This window comes from Physeter macrocephalus, chromosome 11, assembly GCF_002837175.3.
Source record: "Physeter macrocephalus isolate SW-GA chromosome 11, ASM283717v5, whole genome shotgun sequence".
Taxonomy (NCBI): domain Eukaryota; kingdom Metazoa; phylum Chordata; class Mammalia; order Artiodactyla; family Physeteridae; genus Physeter; species Physeter macrocephalus.
The window spans coordinates 39,660,436-39,684,534 of NC_041224.1; the positions used below are offsets into that span (position 1 = coordinate 39,660,436).

The window sequence follows — 24,099 nt, forward strand, 5'->3', positions numbered from 1 at the left end:
AACCCGGTTCCCCTGCATCGGCAGGCGGACGCGCAACCACTGCGCCACCAGGGAAGCCCCGGAACTTATGATTTTTGATAGACAGATAGATAATAATATTTCAAAGAACCAGGGTTCCGCAGAGAAAAGGCTAATTCCAGCAAAGAAAACAGAAGATGAGTCTGGAATATCTTCTTGTGTCAGAAAGTGAGAACGTGCTTGGAGAATTATGGGATGTATCAGAATGACACAGAAGCCAACATGAAACAGAGCTCATGGGCCTAATCTGGAATACTTAGAAAATCAAAATAATGACAGAATGATTTATAACTCCCCAATAAAATAAGAACCACTGAATCCAGACCCATATAAACAAGTGAGCTAATTGCTAATGGTAGAATGCCAACCAATACACAGAAGATACAAGAATTAAAACCACGTAAACGAACCTGTGTTCGTTGGAGAAAAGGCTACTCCCAGCAGCAAAAAGAAATGCAGGGACTTCCCTGGTGGCGCAGTGGTTAAGAACCCACCTGCCAATGCAGGGGACACGGGTTAGAGCCCTGGTCCGGGAAGATCCCACATGCCGCAGAGCAACTAAGCCCGCGAGCTACAACTACTGAGCCTGTGCTCTAGAGCCTGCGAGCCACAACTACTGAAGCCCCTGCGCCTAGAGCCCGTGCTCCGCAACAAGAGAAGCCACTGCAATGAGAAGCCCGCGCACCGCAACGAAGAGTAGCCCCCTCTCGCCGCAACTAGAGAAAGCCCGCGCGCAGCAACACCCAACGCAGCCAAAAAAAAAAAAAAAAAAAAAGCAAGTGCAGTACTGCTTGATGTTATCACATGGATGATCCCTGACAACATTATGGTAAGTGAAAGAAGCCAGACACAAAAGACTACATACACATTGTATGATTCTACTTAGATGAAATGTCCAGAGCAGACAAATCTATGGAGACAGAAAGTAGATTAGAGGTTGACTAGGGCTGGCTGGAGGGCTGGGAGGAACTCAGGGAGGGGTGACTGAGACTATGGAGTTTCTTTTTGGGGTGATGCAAATGTTCTAAAATTGACTGTGGTGATGGCTGCAGAGCTCTCTGAATAGCCTAAAAACCACTGAAATGTACACTTTAAATGTGAACTATATGGCATGTGAATTATATCTCAATAAAGCTGTTATCAAAAAAAAAAAGAAGAAAATCACATGAAAAAACCCAACCTAAAATGAAACCAAAAGCCCCTATATACTACTTGGGCCTCTTGACAAATCACTGAAGGGCCAAGGCTTAAGACACCAACAATAATGTACTGTAGTAAACATATTTTATTTTATTTTATTTTATTTTATTTTTTGCAGTACGCGGGCCTCTCACTGTTGTGGCCTCTCCCGTTGCGGAGCACAGGCTCCGGACGCGCAGGCTCAGCGGCCATGGCTCACGGGCCCAGCCGCACAGTGGCATGTGGGATCCTCCCGGACGGGGGCACAAACCCGTGTCCCCTGCATCGGCAGGTGGACTCTCAACCACTGCGCCACCAGGGAAGCCCAGTAAACATATTTTTAATAAAAGATGAGAATGAAAGAATTCTGAAGCAGTGTTTGAAGGTGATCCACATTTGTATCAGACCTAGGATCTGACTTCAGCTCCACCTAACTAACCTGTGTGGCCTTGGACAAGACTCCATAATCCTTGAGGCCTGTTTCCTCGTCAGTAAGAGGAAAAGCAGAACTAGGTGATCTCCAAGGCCCTAGCAGCATGGGGCCAGCCTTTTCCTCAGCTCTGCCACCCTCTCAACTGACCCACTTCTTCCTCATTTTGCTCTGAAAGAGCTGCTGGTGACCTGCAGGCAGGAGCATGGGCTGCACTGTCACACGGACCTGGGTTCGGCTCTAGGTCCCACCTCTATAGCTATGTAGCCTTGGAGAAGTGGGAAATCACTTTCCTCACCTATAATGGGGGTGGAGGGTAATGATGGCATCTCCCTCCTAAGCTTGTCTGGGGGATTTAATAACACAAAGGCAAGCAGTAAATACTTAATACATGTTGCCTATTATCACCTGGCCCTCTGTAACCTGGCCTCCAGCCGACTATGGAAATCACCCTCTCAAAGTACACAAGAGCTCCTGGTGGCCAAATTCACAGGCTGTTTCTGACTGTATTCTCTTCTATTTCTCCATAACATCTGTTACGGTTGCCTTAAAATACTTCGAGACGTCTAGCTGGTTCAATTACCTAGAATATTTTTATTGTTCAAGCTGATCCTACTAATGGTCATGACATTAACTCAGTAGGTCACAAGCACCATTTCTTTTTCATGAAAATATAATTAAATAATCATTAGTCTAGTGCATACAACAAAGGTAAGGATTGTTTCAAGAACCTTTAATTTCCATTTTATATGTTTGAGGGTGAGTTTCAGTTAAAAAAGGAAAAGAAAACTAGTACACTAGATGCAAGCAATTGTCCAGGTCTATTCTTAGTTTCTCCGCTTCCCTGAGTAAGCTTACCTGTTCTATCACTTTCTCTAAACTGAAAGCAATCAAACGCTTACCCCCAAGCAGGGTTTGGGGTGGGGGGGACGACCAAGCGGCCCTCCCCACACCCTCCCCAGGCTTGCCTCCAGGCCAGTCTTGCATTTCTGACCGGCTTCACCACTTCTCCACTGCTGTTTGTCAAATTTAATAGCTACAGAGCTGAACTCCCTTTTCCTGTAAATCCTTTTCTTCCTCCCAGGATCCTTGATAATAATACCAGCTACCACCTACTGTGTAGCTACTGTGTCTCGGGTATTTGTTATTTCCCACCTCAGGACAATTCTGCAAGATCCCCATTGAATAGAGAAGTGGATGAGGCTCAGAGAAGGTAAGTAACTTACTCGAGGCCACAGGCTTGAAGGGGTTGATGCTGAAGTACAAACTCACAGTCTGGCTCTGGATCCCTCCCCACCTGCCCCTCCGCAGCACCTGGTTACAGTAATGTAAGAAGGAATCACCTTCGGTTTTCCTATACCAACAAGGACTCAGCAGTAGTTGCAACACGGTGGAAGTGGAAGGAAGTGGACGTTCTCCCCTTCCTGCCCCACTCCACACCTGAGGCAGGCCTCTCACTGCGGGGATGATGTTCACACTAGCAGAGGAGTGGGGGAAGAATCCAGGGATTGCCACCAGGGGAGGAAGCACTGCTTCCTTCAAAAAAGCAACCAGAGATGGATCTGCTCTCCCACAGAAAAAAATCACTGCTACTGGGGAAGGGCACTCACGCTTGCAGTGTCTGCAAACATTAGCTCATTTCACCTGCAAGGAACCCTGCAAAGTGGGATGTTATCTGGCTTTACAGATAAGGAAAATGAGGATCACACAGTTACCAAGGGTTAAGGCTGAGTTCAAAACCTCTGTCCTTTCACTACATTATCCTTGTCACCTTCCTGGTTATGCAGTCAATCAACTGCCAAGTCGTGTTAAGAGCATAAAATCTCTCACATTTCCTTCTCCCTTCTAATCCATTACTGCAGCTTCTAGCTTAACCCAGGTCCTCCTCATCCCCCTTCGTTTGCAGTCCGTTCACCAATCTGTATGGCAGTGTAGTAAAATGGTTAAAAGAACAAGCTTTAAAGTCAAGTGACTGAATTTGAAATTAAGCTAATTTGCTGTGTGCCTTTGGGCAAGTTACTTAACCTCTCTGTGCCTCAATATCATCATCTAGAAAACAGAGATAACTACCTCCCTCCACAAACAGGTAAAAGGATTAAATGAGATAAGAGTGTTTAGCCTTCTTAGCTAATGAACACTCAATAAATATTAGGCTGTCTCTGCTTTCAGAGTTTCTCCCTGCCCATCCATCTTAAACTTTGCGGACCAATTAATTTTACTGAATTTTAGCCCTAATCATGATATTCCACTATTCAAAAACGTTCGGACAGCTGAATCAACCACTCTAGGGCATACTCTGAAGCCTTTTAAAAATATTACAAGGACAATGCAGTAACCTGGGGAAATGCTTAATATATAGCAAAAGAAAAAAAGAACAGCAGAAAATTCTATTGATGCTATGCTTTCAGCTGTAAAAACTATGTCTGCATACAGATGGGGAACCAAAAGACTACACACATGTTTTGGGATGAAGTTATGGATGATTAAACATGCCAGTATTATAACATTTGGGTAACACAACTTTTCAGACTCATCAGGGACTACATTTTTCCTTCTAAATAAAGTCCAAACCCCACAGGATTCAAGGCCTAGCAAGGCCTGGTTCTCACTAACCTTTCCATCCTTACCTCTCACTATGTGGCTTCAGAAAGTCTGTTCCAGCCAACCTATCCAATTTATTATATCAGCGTAGCTAATAGTTAGACCTGCACTATTCTAGGTTCTTTCCAAGTTTTCTCAGTTAATCCTCACAACAACTCTGAGGCGGGTACTAACACCTCTATTTTGCAGGTGAGGAAACTAAAGTCCAGAGAGGCTCTTTACCAGTCCAAATTTCCAAGCTGAAGTGGTTTGAACCCAGGCAGTCTAACTCCACAGCCTGGGCTATTAATATTTACAGCATTCTGCCCAGTCCCCTCACGTCCCATCCACCTCAGCTCACGCCGCTCAGTTAGGAATGCCATTCTCCCACATTCCCTGGTCTACCTAAAACACCATTTCCTTCCTGAAACCCTTTGAGATTCCCACAGCACTTTCTTTTTATGGCACTCAGCCATTTCTACTGTGTACTGCAGTTATTTTTACTGTTAACTGCTATTCCTGATGGTTGGATCCCTTGTACACCTCTGCAGCACCCTTTTTTGTCTTGCTCAGGGTCTGAGTGTTTCCAGGCTAGGGTTTCTGCACGAGATGCGATTCTCACTTTGGTGGATCAAAAACTGCATTTGCCAGAGTCCAAAAAGAGACTGGGAGATTGCAAGGGAGATGGAAAGTGGGGAAGGAACTGCTGCACCAAGTTCCTTTTTCCTGAGTGGTTGGCAAACACCCAGCTCGACCCTGAGCTTTCCTTCAGCTCCAGGTCAACATGAAAACTGCTCTCTTCCAGTCAAATGCATCAGATGGTACTTTAAACTCATGCCTGAAAGCCTCTATCCAATACAAACACACACAGATAACCACAAAATAACAAAACATCAGTGTTGAAAGAAATCATCCAGTAAAATTTCATTCTGCACATAAGGAACCAGAGGTCTAGAGGGGAGACCTACTTGCCCAAGGTTACACAGTGAGCAGAACCCAAGCTTCTGACGCCAGTTCGCCAGCTGTGCAAATGAACCAGGACAAGACACCCACCTCTGGATGCGAAAGAGGCAGCAACGTGGTTTTGGTTAGTCAACCTTACCTAAAAAGGTTATTACCCACTCCCTGTAATTACACACTCCAGTGCATTCAAGTAACAAATCAGAAAACTGACTCTCACAAAAACAAATCATTGCTCCCTTAAGCGAAAAATGTGAGCTCCATGAGAGATCGCCACTAGCCTCTGCTACCGCCTCCCATCCCCCTCCCCCCTCAAATTTAAGCCACTCACAAAAACTCTCAGCAGGGACATATGACCAAAATGGGCACTCTGAATTCCTACTAATTTAGAACAGGGGAGAACTATGAAAGCTGAAACGGCCCTCTTGAAAGATAATCCTCACCATGCCCCTCTCCCATCCACTCGCCCCATTCTTCAGGAGCGTAATGGAAAAGGTCTCCCTCCCCATTAGCAGGGCGCACTGACCACGGGGAGCAACACGGCGGCGACCACGGCACTGAAGGCAAAGTAGAGCTGAATAGGGAGAGGCTGACCCGTGACTGGAGTGGCCCGGGGAATGGTGGAAGAGGACACTGGGATGAATGTCCTGGGACGGGGGTCAGCAGGGTGATCGGGGGTCAGAGGAGGCACTGAAGATTAGCGGTGGCTGGAATGGGTCAGTAAGGGCTCATGGCATGCGTAGAGAGGAGGTTAGTGGGTCGGAAGATTCCGAGACGGAGGTCTAAAGGGTCCCAAGACGGAGGAGGTAAGAGGTCACTAGGAAGGGGCCCGGCACAGAGAAGAGCCTAAAGGGTGCGCGCGCGCCGCGGACCTCCCACTGTTCCAAAAGACGAGCCATGTCCGCGTCATTGTAGTCGCGAATATCCTTCTTCTTCCGGAGAGGTGGGGTGGCCTCGCCGGGCGTCTCGGCTGGGCCCTCAGCGGCGAAGGCCCTCAGCGGCAGCAGCAGGAGCAGCAGCAGTTCAGAGCCACAGAGAAGGACCATAGCGCCACGGGCCCAACCGGAGGCCGCCATCTTCGTCGCGCAGCGCCGTGCCGCCGCGGGGAGCAGACCTGCGCGAGCCGCCGGCCCCGCCCCAGGCCACCACTTTCCCGGGCCCGCCCTCTGACGTCTCCTGCGTGGGACACGCCTCCAGCCCCGCCTCCACAGGCTGGAGGCCCCCGTGGTTTCGCCTCCTTGCCCTCGGTAGCCTACCAGGCCCCGCCCCGGCCCATTTCCTCCAGCCCCACCTCCTGAAGACCCGCCTCCTCCGCCATCTTGGCCCCGCCCCCCCCCCCCCCCCCCCCCACGTCTCCTGCGTGGGACACGCCTCCAGCCCCGCCTCCACAGGCTGGAGGCCCCCGTGGTTTCGCCTCCTTGCCCTCGGTAGCCTACCAGGCCCCGCCCCGGCCCATTTCCTCCAGCCCCACCTCCTGAAGACCCGCCTCCTCCGCCATCTTGGCCCCGCCCCGCCCCACCCCGCCCCACCCCGCCCCACTGGTTTCTCCGCTGGTCCGGTCGAGGCTTTCCCCCCGCGCTGGTTCGGACCTGAGGTTCGGACCCGAGTGCTCGCCTTCATTTTCCGCCGGAGGCCGACGTTTTTCTCTCTAACGCGCAAGCCAGGTCTAAAAATTCCCTCAGGGCCTCTAGGAATCCTCAAACAGCGCCTCACGAGGCCTCAGGTTTTCGCCTGTGAAATAAATTAGAGCTGGAACTTCTAGGAGCTGCCTTTGCTCTAAGAAAGCAGGTTTCACGAGGTCACACGTTTCCTCCCAGTCTCCTACAATTTCCTTTGAAAACAGCCTGTTGAAAAAGAGTGAGTGGCAGGTAGAGCAACTTTCTTAGGAGATCGTAAATAGATCGGGCCCAGGGCTTTGCTGCTCAGCAGAGAGTTCAATTGTCTCTCAATATTACTGTCATCTCTTGAACTTGACAAAGCTTTTTAAAAAAATCATTACTTCTCATCTGTAAAACAGCTTCAGTATCTCTTCTGATTTTAACCTAATACTGTCGGCTCTGTTTAATCCTTTTCAAGGTTGAATCATTCTGTTTTTTGTTTCTTAAAAAGATTCAGCCCAGAGATGCTTTAAAATTCCACGGATTTTAAATGGCTGATCTGCTGACTTCTTTTGCATTTTTAATTGGATAAATAAGACACGAATCACTTGCTGAAGCTGTAAAATATTCGACCATTGTACAAAAACATTCTGCTCTATTCCACACCAGCCACAATTCTGTTTCACACCAGTTATCAGTCTGTCGAATACTGTATACATTTCTCTATACATTTACAAACATCAAAGTGTCTCTAGAAATGGTTTTGTTGCATTTATATGTGTGTTTATGGCAGCACACTACAAATCGGTATGCATATTAGCTCTTTAAGGGTTTTCCACTTATCAGTATGATGTGATGAACTTTCATTCTTTATACTGCAGTATAGTATGTTTTGGTATTAATATGCCAATAGTTTATTTCCTTATTACCCTACTGATGGGCATTTACTACCAATTCTTCTGCTATTACCAAAAGAAAAAAAAAAGAGCCATAATAAACCTCTTTATTCATGCCTTGTGTTATGGGCTGAATTGTATCCCCCCAAATTTCATATGTTGAAGTCCTAACTCCTCAGGACCTCAGAATGTGACTGTAGTTGGAGACAGGATCTTTAAAGAGGTAATTAAGTTAAAATGATGTTGTTAGGGTGGACCCTGATCCAATATGACTGGTGTCCTTGTAAAAGAAGAGGAAATTTGGACACAGTCATGTATAGAGGGGAGACCACGTGAGACACAGGGAGAAGATGGCCATTTACAAGCCAAGGAGAGAGGTCTCAGAAGAAACCAACCCTGCTGACACCTTGATCTGGGACTTCTACCCTCCAGAACAGTGAGAAAATAAATTTCTGTTGTTTAAGCCACCTGGTCTGTACTTTGTTATGGCAGCCCTAGCAAGCTAATATATCTTGCTTGGATAGGATTATAGGCTACATATAAGAGAAAACTGAATTTGTAAAAAAGTGGCTTAAACAAGACAAGAGAGTGTTGTTGTTATTGTTTGATTTTTCTTTCACGGAAGCAGTTGGATACTAAGCATCTAGGGCTGGTATTTTGGCTCTTTGGTCACCTGGCACCTAGTCTCTTTCTCATCCTATTCCATCATACTGGCCTGTGGCTTCCATCCTCAAGGTCACAAGTTCCTAAATAGCTACTGGAGCCCCAGCCATCAAGATGACATTCATCCAGAGGAAGGAGGAAGGAAGGAAAGCCAATAGGAGCACACCTTTTAATGGAGTCAGCTTCTTTTAAGCAGCGTACTTGGATGTTCCACACAGCACTTCTGTTTACATCTCATGGGCTAGAACCTAGCCTTCTCAGGGAGGCTGTCTTCTGGCTGTCTCCAAATAAAACTGGGATTCTGTTATTAAGGGAAAAGAGGAAGTGGATGTTGAGCAGGTAACTATTAGTTAACAATGTCTGCCACCTTCAAGCTTAGGACCATTGAAGTTTAAAGCTCTCCCACTGTAGGGTGGCTGATATCGTGCGTACATCTATGTGTATACATGCTATTATGCCATGTCCTATTGACATTAGCAGAAACAACTCATAAGGAAAAGATAGTTTTTTCTTTTCTTTTCTTTTCTGAAATCATAGGGGAAATGTCATAAGCTTTCTCCCCAGAGCACATTGCTCCACCCAGTGGCTCAGTGCCCTGTCCTGGTGCAGTCATGCTAAAAAACATGCACAGCTGTGGCCGATCATGTGCTCTGCTGGGAGGGGTCACCCTGGTCATTTTGCCAGCTGCCAAGTTAAGGTGCAAAAGTGCTGGGATTCCTGGTCCATAGTATCTAGTGATAAAGAAAAAAAAAAAAAAGGCGTTTAGTGTTTTACAGAAATTGTTGGAGTTGTGTAAAACAAAATTCCAGGGCTCCTTTCATCTAAGGAGGAAATCAATTCAGTTTATTATCCAGTGATGTGCAAACATCTGGATTGATTGCATTTTCACCAATTTGAGGTTTGGAACTTGATTCAGTTCAACCCTGCGAGAGTGTATTTTTACTAAGGGTCTACTGTCAGTCAAGAACCACATGGGGGCACTGATGGAAAGTTTACTATAAGAAGGTCCCTGCACTAAAGAGCCTGCAAACTAGTAGAGGAGATAAACAATACACAGTAAGTATAATGCAGATTGCAGGAGGTCAGGACCTGACGGGATAATATGATGATAATAATATCCTTATTTTAAACAAGAGGAAACCCTGGTTTTGGAAAGGCATCATTTGTCTGAGGTCACACAGCTTGTGAAGTGGCAGGCAAGAATCCCAGCCCAGGTCTATTGGATGACGAGGTGTATCTCCCAGCGTAGCACCATCTCCATCTGGGTTAATCGTCAAGGCACTCAGGAGAGTTAAACTGGAGGCCAGATGGAAGACCCATTGAAAAGGAGTCTGGAGGCGGGAATGCTCAGATGGGATGAGATAAGAGTGTGAACCTGATCTGAGGCCGTGTAGTAGGGCAGGAGAGGAGGGGACAGAAGTGAAAGAGATTGTGTGGTCATGGCTTAAATGCGGCCACCATTGCCCCGGGGGTTAATACTAACCGTACCTCTAGGTGGTTCAGTGACTGCAGATGGTAAAATCAAGCCCCCATCTACTCTCCATCTTAGGTGGCCTCAGCTGGGCTCCTCCTGGCTTGTCGTGCCACAGCACACAAGGATGTCTAGCAATATCTGTAATCAAGCAGGGATGATATTCAAAATATTGAAAAACTGGAATGGCACAGTTTCCAGCTATTCAGGACCGAGTCCTATGACCCGAAGGGTACAGCTCGGTTCTGGAGGCTCTGGGGTGCCAAATATTAACCCTTTAAAGACTGAATCATGGGGAATCATGGGAAGAGGGTCCCGAGGCTGGGGCTGAGGCAGAGAAAGGGGAGGCCACGACCATTTATCATTCTTTACTTTAGTACTCTTTACCTCGGTGCAAGAAGAGTCACCACGTATCTCCTGAGCTTTATATTTACTCACATGTAGCAACTAAATGATTATCTTTTGACAACAATTACAGATTTCCAGGAGAGGATGTGATTGGCCCAGGCTGGGGTGGGTGTCTGTTCCTCGTCACCATCATTACTTGTGAACAGGAGAGCGGGACTCGTATCATTCAATTTAACACTTAACACTTGTGTTTGCAAGAGGGAAAGGAGGGGGTGGGGTGGGAGGAATTGGGAGACTGGGATTGACACATATATATTATTGACACTATGTATAAAATAGACAGCTGATGGGAACATACCTATAGCACAGGGAGTGGTGACCTAAATGGGAGGGAAATCCAAAAGGGAGGGGATATCCGTTCGTGTATGGCTGATTCATTTGGTTGTGCAGTGGAGGCTAACACAACATTGTAAAGCAACCATACTCCAAAAACAAACAAACAAGCAAAAAAACTTGTGTTTGCCAAACACCTTGAAGAAAAGTTAAAAGGCAAATGGTAAATTGGGAGGAAAACTCCAACATGGCAGAGACAAAAATAGCTTACAAATCAGTAAGAAAAAGATGAACTCCTTGATTGAAAAATGGGAAAGGAGATGAATAATATTTTTATTTCTCCAAAATAAATGAACCTATTATACATAAAAAAAGTGCAGAAGTGACATCTCACGAGATATCAAAGAAATGCAAACTCAAATAAGATATAACTTTTTGCCTATCAGTGGGGCCAGAATAAAAATAAAGATACTGAACATTGTTGGCAAGGCTCAGTAAAAAAGCATTCTCATTTACTTACGGGGATGGGGACTTTCTGCATGAAAATTAGGTGAAATGTATCAAAACTCTAAAAAAATGCATAATTCCACTGCCAAGAATGATTCTGAGGAAATAGACAATGAAAATAATAGAAATGGTAATAATACAGAGCACTTACTATGTGGCAGGCACTCTTCTGAATGCTGTACGTGTATTTCTTCATTTACACATTGTAACAATCCTATGTAACAATCTCCATAAGAGGAGAAAACAGGAACCACCCTAAACGTTCAACCATAGTAGGCTGTAAAATCCACATTTACAATGCAAAACAATGCAGTCATTAAATATGATGTCATAGATGTATATTTGTTGATATTAAAGATATTTATTTTATATTATTAAATGACAAAATGTTATAACCTGATATTAAAATGATATAGATATGTATATGTATGTATGGGAAAATAGCTGCAAACATGTACATCATGGCTGCCTCTGAGCATGGGATTTCAAATCACTTGTATTTGAAAAGGGGTGGGAGACCCACATAAATGCACCAATGCTCCTAAAATACTGATTGATACTGTTCTCTTCACCAACATGTAAGGAAAAAAAAGTCTAATTTCAACTGAAATTCTCAGAATAATACACTTAATTCAAATTGTCTATAATACTGCAATTGCCTTGAAAATTTAGGGAAGTGATTTGAATTCCTCTCCTAAGTGGAAAAGGTAGGAATTTTATCTGTGTTATCTGAAACATCACCTATATGTTGCAGCACAGATATATGCAATTACGTTTAGAGAACTCACAATCTCTGTTTACGTTTAGAGAACTCACAATCTCTGTTTCCAAAGAATTAGCTTCCTGGACCCTCCAAGACAAGCTGGTAAGAGAAATGGGGTGAACACACTTGCTAAGCAAAGGCCAGGCATTCAATCTTAGAGCTGTGAGCAGTATATCATGATCACACACAGGCCACGCCCCTGCTGTGGGTTCACGAATGTCCGTGACTCTCTGTCCATGACTGAGTAAGAACTGCGGGCAACCAGGATTTTGGTTCAGTGAAAGGATGCCTTCCTTGCAGAGAACTGCAAATGAATTAATTCATTAATTTATTACTTCCACAACATTTATTGACAACCATGCAATGCACTGGGTGTGGGGAAGAGATGAACAGATCAAGTCCTGTCCTTAAAGAGATGACAGGGTGGTGGGGAGAGAGTTAAGCTGACAGTTACAAATACACTATGCTCATGGCCACACTGAAGCTGGGCACACAGCACAGCAGGCACAAGGGGACAGAAATGCCTGAGTATGTCTAGGGGTCAGGGAGGCGCCATGTAAAGGATCTGGGGAGCCTAGATCTCAGTACTTATTTTTTCTCCCCTACAGAATTCTGAAAAATGGAAAATACACCCAAATATCATTAACCAGTAGGGAAATGGGGTAGAGAATTTATCTGTGAAAACAACCTTCACCTCCATGTAGGGCTCCCTGGTAAACTAGATCGCAGAAAGTTCCAGATCTCCCAGATCTTGGGACCTGAAGGCTCAGGTGTGCCTGCCATGCTATGACTGGCCCTGCACACAGGCCTCTCTCACACACTCAGCTTCAGGTGAACAGAGAGACAGCACGGAGGGAGGGAGGGTGGAAGGTGGGGGGGTGGGAGGGTGGTATCTGGGAGTGATGGATGAGATCCTGCCCCGGTGCTCTTATTGTACGGAAACAAAATACACCAGAGAGAAAGAGGACATGCTGGGTTAGGAGAGTGACCTGTCACACAGTGATCCTGCTCCTTAAATGAACTGTGGTCCAATGTATGTCAGACTGTCATTCATCACCTGTGGGGATGAGTGAATCAGGGAGAAGGAGGGTTAGGGGTAAATTTTTCCAGATATAAATTTCTCTCCTTTAGAAGAGACATTGAAAGGAAGATATTAAGGATGATGCTTGGCCACGTGTAAGAAAGAATGCCTGAGAATGAACTGGCCCACCTAGGAGCACAAAAACAAAACAGAGCGACACTGCTGCAAACGAGAGACATTAGGGCAGAGAATGACCTTTACTGACCACCAGGTGGCACTGTAGACCAGACACAGCTTGGTTGTTAGTCTGCTAAAGTCTGGAGTGCAGTGTGAAAAGTTAGGTATCAAAACCCAATAGGGCTAGATACATACAATGGAAAATTAGTCAGTCTTAAAAGGGAAAAAAATTCGGACACATGTGACAGTATCAGTGAACCACGAAGACATTATTCTAAGTGAAATAAGCCAGACAGAAAAGGACAAATATTATATGATTCCACTTATATAAGTTACTTAGAATAGTCATATTTCTAGTGATAGAAAGTAGAATGGTGGCTTCCAGGGGAATGAGGAGTTATTGTTTAGTGGGTACAGAATTTCAGTGTGAGAAGATGAAAGTTTTCTGGAGATGGATGGTGGTGATGATTGCACAACAATGTGAATGCACTTAACACCACGGACCTGTGGCTAGGTTCACAAAAATGGCCAAATGGTAAATTCTGTGTTATGAATATTTTACCACAATAAAAAAAAAAATCAGAGGCTCATACTGTTGTCTTATACCTGCTTAAAGTCCAGGTGGAGGATGCACCTACTGGACTAGGCAAAGAAGGAAGGACAGGATGTTTCCCTAATCTGGCCTTTGTCATTTCCACCTTTCCTTCGCAAACCTGCAGTCAGCTCTCTATTTGCATCTCGTTCATTCATTTATTTATTAAATGCCTACTACGTGTTGGCCCTGAGCTGGGCACTGAGAATACATTCTCCAGTGGCCAAGCCATTTTCCATACAGCCCCCAGCTTCCTCCTGTCTGTTCCATTCACCTTACCCCAGCCAGTCCTTCAGCCCACAACTTTTCAGCTTGCTTCTGTCAATTTTCACTTTAATGAAAAATACTTTGCACGGTAGTTTTGGTTCATATCATATTTGAATTTTAAAAAAGGATTAGAAGAAGTACCGGCTGGTGTTTTCTACAGAAAAAGCCCTTACTGCTGTGAGTCTAGGGGTAGATGCTGCCTTCCTCTGTTAATCCAGTTAGACGAAAATATGCTTCAGGAACAAACAACCCTCAGATCTCAGTGGCTTCACAGTGAGTTTACTTTTTGCTCATGTTACATGTTCCACACTGTCAGTAGAGGGTCTGCTCCACGGTCACCTAGGCTTATGGAGGCTCCATCATCTTTCAGCTGCACCACCTAGAACAGTCTCCCGAGCAGCTGCAGCAGGGTAGGAGAGTGGAGAATTACAGATTGGCTTTCCACGGCCTCCGTCCGAGATAACGCACATCACCACCACTTACATTTCTTTGCTCAGAACTGATGACGTGGTCCTGCCTAATTGCAACTGGACTACCTGGTGAGCAGCACTTTCTCGACTCTAGTTTCTTGACTCTGTGCTCTCACTATACCAATAGTGAAGTTGTGATGACCTGTTTTCCCTGTTGCTCTCTCTGGACTCTACCCTTCAGAGGGTGTAGAGCCCTCACATTACTTATTTTCTAACAGGGCCTGGCACATGGTAGGTGCTCAGTGTTTGTAGAGTGGATGAAAGATGGCAGAAAGCAAAGGTGACCTAGAGGAAGGTGGAGTCAGTATCTGGAAGGATTAGTTTAGGAAGAGATGCCGTATCTGAAAAATGAAGCAGGGAGGGCCAAGAAACCAATCCTACCTGATTTTAAAAGCTAAACCAAACGTCACTGAATATAGCGAGACATCTTATGCGTCACACAGCTCATTGTTGGGGTACAAGATTTCCAGCAACACCAACCAAAGAAAGTGCCTATGTAGAAGAAAAGGAAAATAGGACCCCAGGGGCACCAAGTGGCTTTGGAAAAAAAATCCCCTGATCCCAGGGCAGTTTCATGAATAAACTAGGCATGGAGGGAAGGGTCTGACTTTCTCATAAGAGCCAAGTCGGACTAGGATGCTATTCCTGGGTTACCATGGAAAGACCTTGACTTATCTGTTTTTCTCTGGTCGAAAAATAAAAGGGATTAATCCTACAGGAATTGCTACTAGTTTAGAAAATCAGCAGTTTTATTGGCCTTGGTTTGCAAAATAAGTAGGTTCATTTAGATTTTAGAAGATATATTAGGACCCTTTAAGTTACTGATATAAGCAGGGTGACTATCCATTTAGGTTTGGATCTGTTGTTACCGGTTAATTTATTAGTAACATGTCTCAGTCACTCTCGAAACTGTTTCGGGTTGGACAATAAATTGCAAGGTCATCCTAGTTACAAGTGACATTTACAACTGGTTGAAAAAAGGTGACACCAGGTCCGAGGAAGTGGCAGAAGAACAAACATTTCCGTTGGCTGAACACACCCAGCTTGTGCTGGGCTGGGCACCTAGACGTGTTTCAGGACTAAGAGGTGGGGGGACCCCGGGGTGGGGGCAATGGGGGAAGCCTAGATGCTTCAACCACTTCCTGAAGAGTAAGGACTGGGTAAAATGAAAATGAGGTTGGCGGTTGGCTCCCTGCTCATGCATTTGCTCTGTTCTTGACCTTAGGAAGGCACTTAAGGCACCTGAGCATCACTTTCCTTATCTGTAAAATGGGAATAATAATGTTTACCTTCAAAGGCTGTTTCTCTTATTTCACTCTGGCCGCTATTATTACATTATACAGCTGGAGACACAGAAGTTATGAGAGGGCAAACTGTGCCGGTGAAGGCTCATAAGTCTAAGAGCTACATTTATGAGCCAAGTACTCAGGCGGTCAGTGCACAGTATCTGATTTCGAAAGGAGAAAACGGATACTTGGAGAGATAACTTGCATAAGGTCACACAACTCATAAATGGCTGGGGGAAGACTGACCCCAGGAAGTCTGGTTCAAAGTTCGCGCTCTAACTATACAAGGGCTATTTAGTTAAAGGGCGGAAGCGGGAAGCCTCTAGCCCGGCTCTGCGGGCTCCATCTCCAGGGCTCTTTTCTCATCCCGCACAGCCCCTCCAGAATCCCACCGTGGAAGACGATCAAATACGACAAAGGGCGGGGGAGAGCTCGGCAAACCGGTCGACGTCCCGCAAAAAGCGATGACCGGACCCCAGCAAACCTCTAGGGGATGGTATCGAGTGTCCTCCTCCCTTCGGTCCAGAACACAGGCCACCGTTTAGACTTGCTCCCTGGGCGGGGAGGAGGCGTGGAGCCCCCCGGTTGCGCTGAGAGTTTACGTATGGCCAACTAGCGGCTGCGGCCCGGTCTCCCAAGGGTGTGCGCAGAGCCCCCGGCCCGGGCGGGCCTGCCTCCGGTCCGCTCCCCCCGCCTCTCGGCCGGGGACCACCGGCCGGGCGCCGCCGGCGTCCGCGTTGGGCGGGGGCGTCCCCCCGCTGCCACCCAGCTTCCCGGGGGAGGAGCAGCGCATCGCGCAAGCATCCGGGAGCGGCGGAGGGGGCGGGAGGAAGGGCGAGAGGAGGAAGCGGGATTTAAACGAAAGGCGGTGACGCCACACAAAAGATTTCTATAGGCTCCAGGGAGGTTACGGCCGAGGAGGCGGCGGCGGCGGCGGCGAGCTGGGGGGCGAGGCGCGGCCGGGAAGAGGAAAAGCTTCCAGCAGCCCCGGCGGGCGAGCGGGCGGTGGCGCACCCACGGCCGCGCTCAGAGGTGAAGCCGCGCGGGGAGAGGAAGCGGGTGTTTTCCCCTCTGCTTTTCGGCCCCCGCCCTTCCTTTCAGTTTCTCCCGGCTCGCTCGGAAGTTGGAGGTTGACAAAAATGGCAGGAGCCGGGGCCCGGGCGAGTTGCCGCAGCGCCGCGGGGACCTTCTGAGTTGGCCGGGCCGCCGGGGAGACGCGCGCGGCGACGTCCGATGCGCAGGGCCCGGGGTCTCGGGAGAGCTCAGCCGCTGCGGGCCCAAGGCGAGGAGGAGGCGACGGGGATGGACTCGCGCCGACAGCCGGCGGCGGGCCGCGGGGTGCGCGGTCCGGGAGGGCGTGCCGCCTCGGCGCCGGGCCGCGCTCTGTGAACCGGCGAGGCGGGAAGGGGCCGCCGCAGCTCCCGGCACGCCCGGGCGCGGCGGGCGGGCGAGAGCGCGAGCGGGGCGGCCGCTGAGCGCAATCAGTGCAGGCTCCCGCCCGACTCTGACTCGGCCGCGCCAGCATCGGCCACACCCTCGGCCCTGCCGCCGCCGCCGGCGCCGCTTCCCGAGAGCGGGAGGCAGGAGATGCCCACGGGGTGGCCGCGCGTCCCAGAGGGCCAGCCCCGGCCGCCGTCGCGGGGAAGTGCCGCCTGGCGGTGTCTGGGCGCCTGAAGCCCACGTGCGCCGCCGAGCCCGAGGTGGCTGACAGCAGAGCCCGCCTGAGACGCCGCCCGCGCTCCTCCCCGAGGAAAGGATTTTGATTTCAAAGGAAGGAAGGAAGGACAACTCCCAGCTTCCCTCTCCCGCCCCACTCCCCCCTCTTCCCCCCGGCTCGGGCGGTCGGACCGGGCCATGCCCAGGAAGGCGGCGGCGGCGGCAGCAGCCCAGCAGAAGGGACTTTCCTGGCAGTTCGGCGACGAGGAGCGCGGTCTGTGAGTTTGCTCTGCTCCGGTTCATGGTTCCTGCAAGCCCTCCAAGAGGCCGAACGCTGCGCCCCCTCCCCGCGCCCCGAAGAGCCTCCTGCGTTCTCTGGCCCTCGGGCCCGCTCCGCGCCGCCCGGGCTCCGGCCGCCGCAGCCCAGTGCCCTCTGCCCGCGGCGGTGGATGGCATGATGGTGCGGGGAAGGCACCGCGGCCTTGGCCAGCTGAGTCGCGACGGCCGCGGGGGCGGCGGCATCGGCAGCGGCGGTGGTAGCGGGCTCCCCAGCGGCATGCCAGTGCCCCCCGGGCGCGATGGCTAGCGGCAGCGCTGGGAAGCCCACTGGCGAGGCGGCTTCTCCGGCTCCAGCGAGCGCCGTCGGCGGGGCTTGCTCGCAGCCCCGGAAGAGGCTGGTGTCTGTCTGCGACCACTGCAAGGGCAAGATGCAGCTGGTGGCCGACCTGCTGCTGCTGTCGAGCGAGGCGCGGCCCGTGCTTTTCGAGGGCCCCGCCTCCGCTTGTGCCGGCGCCGAGTCCTTCGAGCAGTGCCGGGACACCATCATCGCGCGCACCAAGGGGCTCTCCATCCTCACCCACGACGTGCAGAGCCAGCTCAACATGGGCCGCTTCGGGGAAGCGGGGGACAGCCTGGTGGAGCTGGGCGACCTGGTGGTGTCCTTGACCGAGTGCTCCGCCCACGCGGCCTATCTGGCGGCTGTGGCCACGCCGGGCGCGCAGCCCGCGCAGCCGGGCCTGGTGGACCGCTACCGCGTGACACGCTGCCGCCACGAGGTGGAGCAGGGCTGCGCAGTGCTGCGCGCCACCCCGCTGGCCGACCTGACCCCGCAGCTGCTGCTGGAGGTGTCGCAGGGCCTGTCGCGCAACCTCAAGTTCCTGACGGACGCGTGCGCCCTGGCCAGCGACAAGTCCCGGGACCGCTTTTCGCGCGAGCAGTTCAAGCTGGGCGTCAAGTGCATGAGCACGAGCGCGTCCGCGCTGCTGGCCTGCGTGCGCGAGGTGAAGGCGGCGCCCAGCGAGCTGGCGCGGAGCCGCTGCGCGCTCTTCAGCGGGCCGTTGGTGCAGGCGGTTAGCGCATTGGTGGGGTTCGCCACCGAGCCGCAGTTCCTGGGTCGCGCGGCGGCCGTGAGCGCCGAGGGCAAGGCGGTGCAGACCGCCATCCTCGGCGGCGCCATGAGTGTGGTGTCGGCTTGCGTGCTCCTGACCCAGTGCCTCAGGGATCTGGCGCAGCACCCCGACGGGGGCGCCAAGATGTCGGACCACAGGGAGAGGCTGAGGAACTCGGCCTGCGCCGTGTCTGAAGGCTGCACCCTGCTATCTCAGGCTTTAAGGGAGAGGTCTTCGCCCAGGACTTTACCGCCAGTGAATTCCAATTCTGTGAATTAGCACCCTCCCACCCTCATCCCATTCTTCCACACACCCCCCCCCAGGCTAAAGGAAGATACTTATTCTCTGCCCCTCTCCATTTATACCAAAGAAATCAAAAGTGAACTCCCCCACCCCATGGTAAATGCTCGAGAGGAATCTTCCAGAAGGCAGGGCCATGCAGACCATTTACACACGCACTCGCACTCGGAGGGCCCCCGGTGCCCAGCAGCCCACACCAGGAGATGGAAGATGTGTCATCTGCTGGTTGCGGTATCACCCCTGCCCCCTACCCCGGCTCCTCTTCCGGAATTCCTCTCCTAAATTTTATTATTAATTGGGCAGGAAGGAGGTCATGGGTTCATTTCTTTTTTGGTCTTTTTTTTCCCCCCTAATTAAGAGAAAGGTTACCTCAGTTTTCACTCCTTAGACATGGATGTAGCTACCTTTTTTGTATGTTGTTATTTTTTTAAGCAGTCGTGATGGGTTAGGCGTATACTTGGTGTGGAAAGAGTATGACTTTGCCATGTGATTTGCAAATGGGGGGAAAAGCTACTGTGAGTGTGTGTTTTATTTTTTAATTTACACTATAGAATGATTCCCCCCCCCCAATGTCAAGTTTTTACCTTGCATGTACTGGAGTATTTATTTCATCTATTAATAAAATGTTATGTTTCTCAGATGGCTTTTTGCAAGTATTGTTGATTTTCAATCATTGTAATGTTGCAGGCTGCATGTCATCTATGGAAAGGCGCCCTGGAAAGTTTGCTTGGGAGCAATGAGGTGGGTTCCCAATCTTCAACCCTTTCTGCTTTTTCCTCAAGAGTTAACTTCTTTGAGCAGCCTGGAATTCAAGAAGAGAGAACTGTGTGTAACCCTCTCCTTGTAGAGGCAGGGGACACATATATGGTTGGATTACGTATAGTGCTAGAGTGGGTTTGTTTTTTTTTCCTGTTTCTCCTGGAAAGTAGTTTTGCTTCCTTTGTCCCCTCTGATTTTTCTGTCCTAATCAACAGGGTTCAGTCTGATTTGTATTCCGCCTGTCTTTTTCAGGGTAAGGCTCTTCCTAATCCTGTGTGGAATGCCAGCCTTCCCAGGTCAGAGAATCTGTGTATGGACCTGCAGAAGTACTGTATCTCAAGCGAGAGTATGTAGACAGGTCTGTTCAGACAAGATCCAGTTGCTCATGATTTTAGGAGAAAAAAACAACACAAAAGGGCGCTTCCCTGGTGGCGCAGTTGTTGGGAGTCCTGCTGCCAATGCAGGGGACGCTGGTTCGTGCCCCGGTCCGGGAGGATCCCACATGCCGCAGAGCGGCTGGGCCAGTGAGCCATGGCCGCTGGGCCTGTGCATCCAGAGCCTGTGCTCCGCAGCGGGAGAGGCCGCGGCAGTGAGAGGCCCGCATACCGCAAAACAAACAAAACACAAAAACGTAGAGTGTCCTAGACAGTTTCAATAGAGGGAGAGGTATTCTGGAAAGTGTGAGAAGAACTTTCTAGACCCACAGCATGATTGCAGGCAAAGGGCTTATTTTTGTGACCTTGATCTGATATGCCCCGGTTGATTGTATGTTGGAAGGATGCTTTGTTCAGTGAAATCAGGAGTTATTTTAAGGTAGTTGGTCCCTTCTGCAGACAATTTTAAGAAAAAAATCTTTTGGGGGAGGGGCTGTATGGTTTTGCTGACCCTAGCTGAGTTGTGAACATTTTCCCACTGGAAAAGCAACAAATGTATTTGCCATGCTTATCCTGAGAGAGCCACATGGATGAAACTCATACATGCTTTAAATTTGCTCCGTTTACATTTTTCTTGGGATTTGTTGTGCCTAAGCCTTTGCAGTTCGCACAGATCTGAAAAGAAAGGTTTTTCAACAGTGATATGTCGGAGAGGAAAGTTGTAGTGACTGTTTTTACTTGAATGGCTGTATTTATTACATGAACATCATGTTCAGCCTATAGAACCTCTTAAACCTGTGTTGGGTTTACTACAACTGTTGAGCTGTGAAGTTTGAAAAAGTCTTCCAAGTGGCCGAGTGTATACATTCTTAAAAACGGTCAAGGGAGCAGTTGTTTTACTCTCTTAGGTCCTGGTAGATTTAAATTTCTGAAGTCTTTTAAAAGATGAAAACGATCTTGCATGTTTATTCCTCTCCCCCTGCCCTTTAAGTCTGGATCAGTCAGGTTCAGGAAGTATTTGAGGGAAGGAAACCTACCTAACCCGTGTGCCAGTGACAGTCCTGCTTGCATATAGGAATTTTTACTTATTTTTATCCATTGAATTTACATAAGTAATGCTGAAGTTTATAATTGTATGGTTCCTTTAGCCTATGCAGATCACAAAGAGTCAACTGAAAGGGACAAAGTAAAATACAATCAGAGCCAGAAATCTGCAAATTTGGTATCTGATTAGGAAAAAAAGAATTGCCAATTGTTTCTTGGACTCATTCCTTGCAGAAGCAATTTTCAGGACAGTGCAAGCCAAAAAAATCACTTTTCCTATCTACTTGGATGCAGTTAACTAGCCAGTCACCAAATTAATTTTGAAACTTCTCTTCCTCTTAGCTAAGTGGTAGTTGCTTTTAACATTTCTGTTTATTAAAGGTGTTTTGACTTGTAGTCAAAATCTCTGTCCTCTGAAGTTAAAAGGTTCAGTGATGTGTTGACCTCTTTTTTCCTCCTTCTGTCTCTAAGATAAAGCTTAGGATTTTTCATCCAGCAGGTGGCTCGAAGTGAATTCTGCTTGTGTGTTTTCAGCAGGCGCCAGGAAAGCAGAGTGAGGAATGCACAGTGTTTCTGTGTGTATCACTCACTTAGCTGGGCACAGGTCTTTGACATTTTAACTTTTCTCCCAGTGTACCAGGTGGCTAAACTTGTTTTTGAAATAGCCCTGATTTTGTAAAAGGAACATCTCAGACCTATTTCATTGGGTTTAATAAGGGCAGCAGAGATACTGTTTCCAGGAATAAAATCAGAGTGGCCTGATTTTTTTTTGTTGTTGTTGTTAAATTAAACCACACGGGTTAATTTAAGACATCTATCCTTGGGCTCTTCTGACTTCCGAGGGCAAGTTTTCTTACACGGGCTTAATGGGCACCATCCTGACCAGGGATGTTGAAAAGCTTCCTCTCAATGGTCATGAGAGAAGGAAATCATTATGGCTGTGTGTTCTTGGAACAAAAGCCATTATTTATGACAGTCCACCAAAGTCAATGGGACAAAAGGCTTTCAAACACAAGGCTTAGCTAGAAAAAGCACAGCTCTGTCTTTCCTTGGCTGTTTAAGCTTGGCCTTTTTCTGTTATTCATTCTGGGTTGATTTTAGGAAATGCAAAAATTACGTGTGTCTGTGTGTGTGTGTGTGTCTGTGTGTGTGTCTGTATGTGTGTATGTTTCTCCCCCATCCTCCTCTCCACCCCAGTTTTTTTTGTTTGTTTTTTTAATTTCGGGTCATGTTTCCCAAAAAATACCTGAAGAGTTTATAATTCTGGAAGCATCACTTACACCTGATTGGTTATTTTACAAATACTTTTTTTTTTTAAGCTGGCATAGGGATCTAAAATATTTGAGTTTGAAACAGCTAATTTTAACAGAAACACCTGTTTTTTTCGGAATGAATGTGACTATGGTAACATGCCAGTCAGGCAGAGGATTTGAAAAACGCCTGCCAAAGCCCCTTCTGAGCTTTGCTTGGTAAACAGGAGTTAGAGAAGAAATCTGTGAAGCCTTAGTAGTACTTTCACCTGTGGGGCAGTGCACTGGCTCCTTGGTGCCTAGGTTTCCAACTCCTGGAAGAGCCATGAAGCAGGCCATCTCTGGGTTTCCAGTGTGGACACAGATATTTATGTTCCCTCCAGGCAAATTCTTGTCTTGATGAAAAAAAAATACATTTTTTTACATGAGTATGTGTGAAATGAATTGGCTTATTTTACTGAAGTAGGGTTTTTCTTTAGGGTCGTTTGGATAGGTGAGTTGTCTGGTTCCACCTCAGTGGTAGAGGCTCAAAGGTCGAACTGTTCCGATAATATAGGAGAAAATTGTGTTACTTGTATCTATGATTGGAATTGATTTAATTGAACTGTAAAGCCCCTTCAGGTCATGGGCTGTCATGCCTTTCACATGTGTAGTTTTTTTAAATGAGTGTGTGTACAAGATGCCTGCAGCAAGTGTACTAATAAGTAAGTAGTAAAATTGTTTCTGGAAATGAAAGTTATAATGGGCATTCATTCAGCAACTATTGATTGGGTGCCGGCCGCTGTACCAGGCCCTGGGGTCCAGATGTGAGGGGGTCATGGTTCCTCCCCTTGCAAAGACTTGGTGCTGCTCCAGTCTTGGTCAGTGGACCGGCAGTAGCATCCACAGCGTAATCCTGGACCCTACCTCAGGCTTATTTCTATCAGAAACACAGGGTGTGGAGCAATCTGAGTGTCATCCAGCCCTCCCAGGTGATTCTGCTGCAGACCCAAGTCTGCAGAACCACTGGTCTGCAGGGCCTGCTGGTTTCTTTGTACTCCCTGCTGCCTCTGTAAGACCAGAGTACTTCTGTGTCAAGAGGCAGCAGCATTTCTGCGAGTTGCTTGTTTGCTCAGGTGTTTTTTTTTCTCCTGGATATTTTGAGCCCTTTTCTTCAGTTAGAAAAGATAATTTAGTCTCTCCTGCCAATTTGGAATTGGCAGGTTTTTCTCGTGTGTGTGTGTGTGTGTGTGTGTTGTGTGTGTGTGTGTGTGTGTGTTGTGTGTGTGTGTGTGTGTGTGTGTGTGTGTTTATAAGTACAGTGTCCTCCTTCTCTTACCTCCTTTTTGAGATGAACTGAAGTCATATAATAGTAAACTGGCAACTTAGCTTCCTATGTTTTTCTGCAGTGCTGTTGACTCTTGTCCTAGAAAACTGGAACTAGCAGACAACCTAATTAAAAACCAACCCTTCAGCTCTTCGGCTGCCAAGAAAGAGCACTTTGCTGTTGAGTTTGTAAAGTACTCTATTCAGATCCAAATGAAGCATACAGACTTATTTGCTTATTCCAAAGCTCATTTTAGGGATAACCAAAGTTTGTAATATACTCAGGAACTATGTCCTGTAAGGCCAACCATGCACCAAGAATTAGAATGGTCTTATAGAGCCTCCATACTCGCGAGGGTGGTTCCGGGAGCTGGCATTGGCATCGCCTAGGAACTTGGCCCCATGCCAGACCTACCCAATAGAATTTTCTTTGGCAAGATCTCCCTGTGATTTCTGGGCACACT

General features: G+C 48.1%; 2 protein-coding genes and 1 long non-coding RNA gene across 4 annotated transcripts in view; 1 reads left to right on the forward strand and 2 right to left on the reverse strand.

Annotated features, from left to right (window-relative positions):
- Window positions 1-6,305, reverse strand: part of MESD (mesoderm development LRP chaperone) — a 10,571-nt gene extending 4,266 nt beyond the window's left edge. Inside the window, exon 1 of the mRNA XM_007126344.4 lies at window positions 6,040-6,305. Coding sequence (XP_007126406.1) covers window positions 6,040-6,243 — 204 coding nt within the window. The 5' untranslated portion in view covers window positions 6,244-6,305. The remainder of the gene's footprint in view (window positions 1-6,039) is intronic.
- A 226-nt stretch (window positions 6,306-6,531) lies between these two features.
- Window positions 6,532-16,254, reverse strand: LOC102984459 (uncharacterized). 2 transcript variants are annotated; one of them, XR_008618547.1, is made up of 4 exons: window positions 16,044-16,254; window positions 9,813-9,936; window positions 8,491-8,625; window positions 6,532-6,898 (listed from the first exon to the last, which is right to left on the reverse strand). It is a non-coding gene; the product is annotated as an uncharacterized lncRNA (long non-coding RNA). The 2 variants fall into 2 exon arrangements; XR_449152.4 differs by lacking the exon at window positions 16,044-16,254 and adding an exon at window positions 11,135-11,272.
- A 1,509-nt stretch (window positions 16,255-17,763) lies between these two features.
- On the forward strand, window positions 17,764-19,547 carry TLNRD1 (talin rod domain containing 1). Its single transcript, XM_024129557.3, has one exon. It carries the CDS (start codon window positions 17,794-17,796, stop codon window positions 18,880-18,882), a length of 1,089 nt encoding a protein of 362 aa, XP_023985325.1. The 5' UTR covers window positions 17,764-17,793; the 3' UTR covers window positions 18,883-19,547.
- Window positions 19,548-24,099: the final 4,552 nt, after the last annotated feature.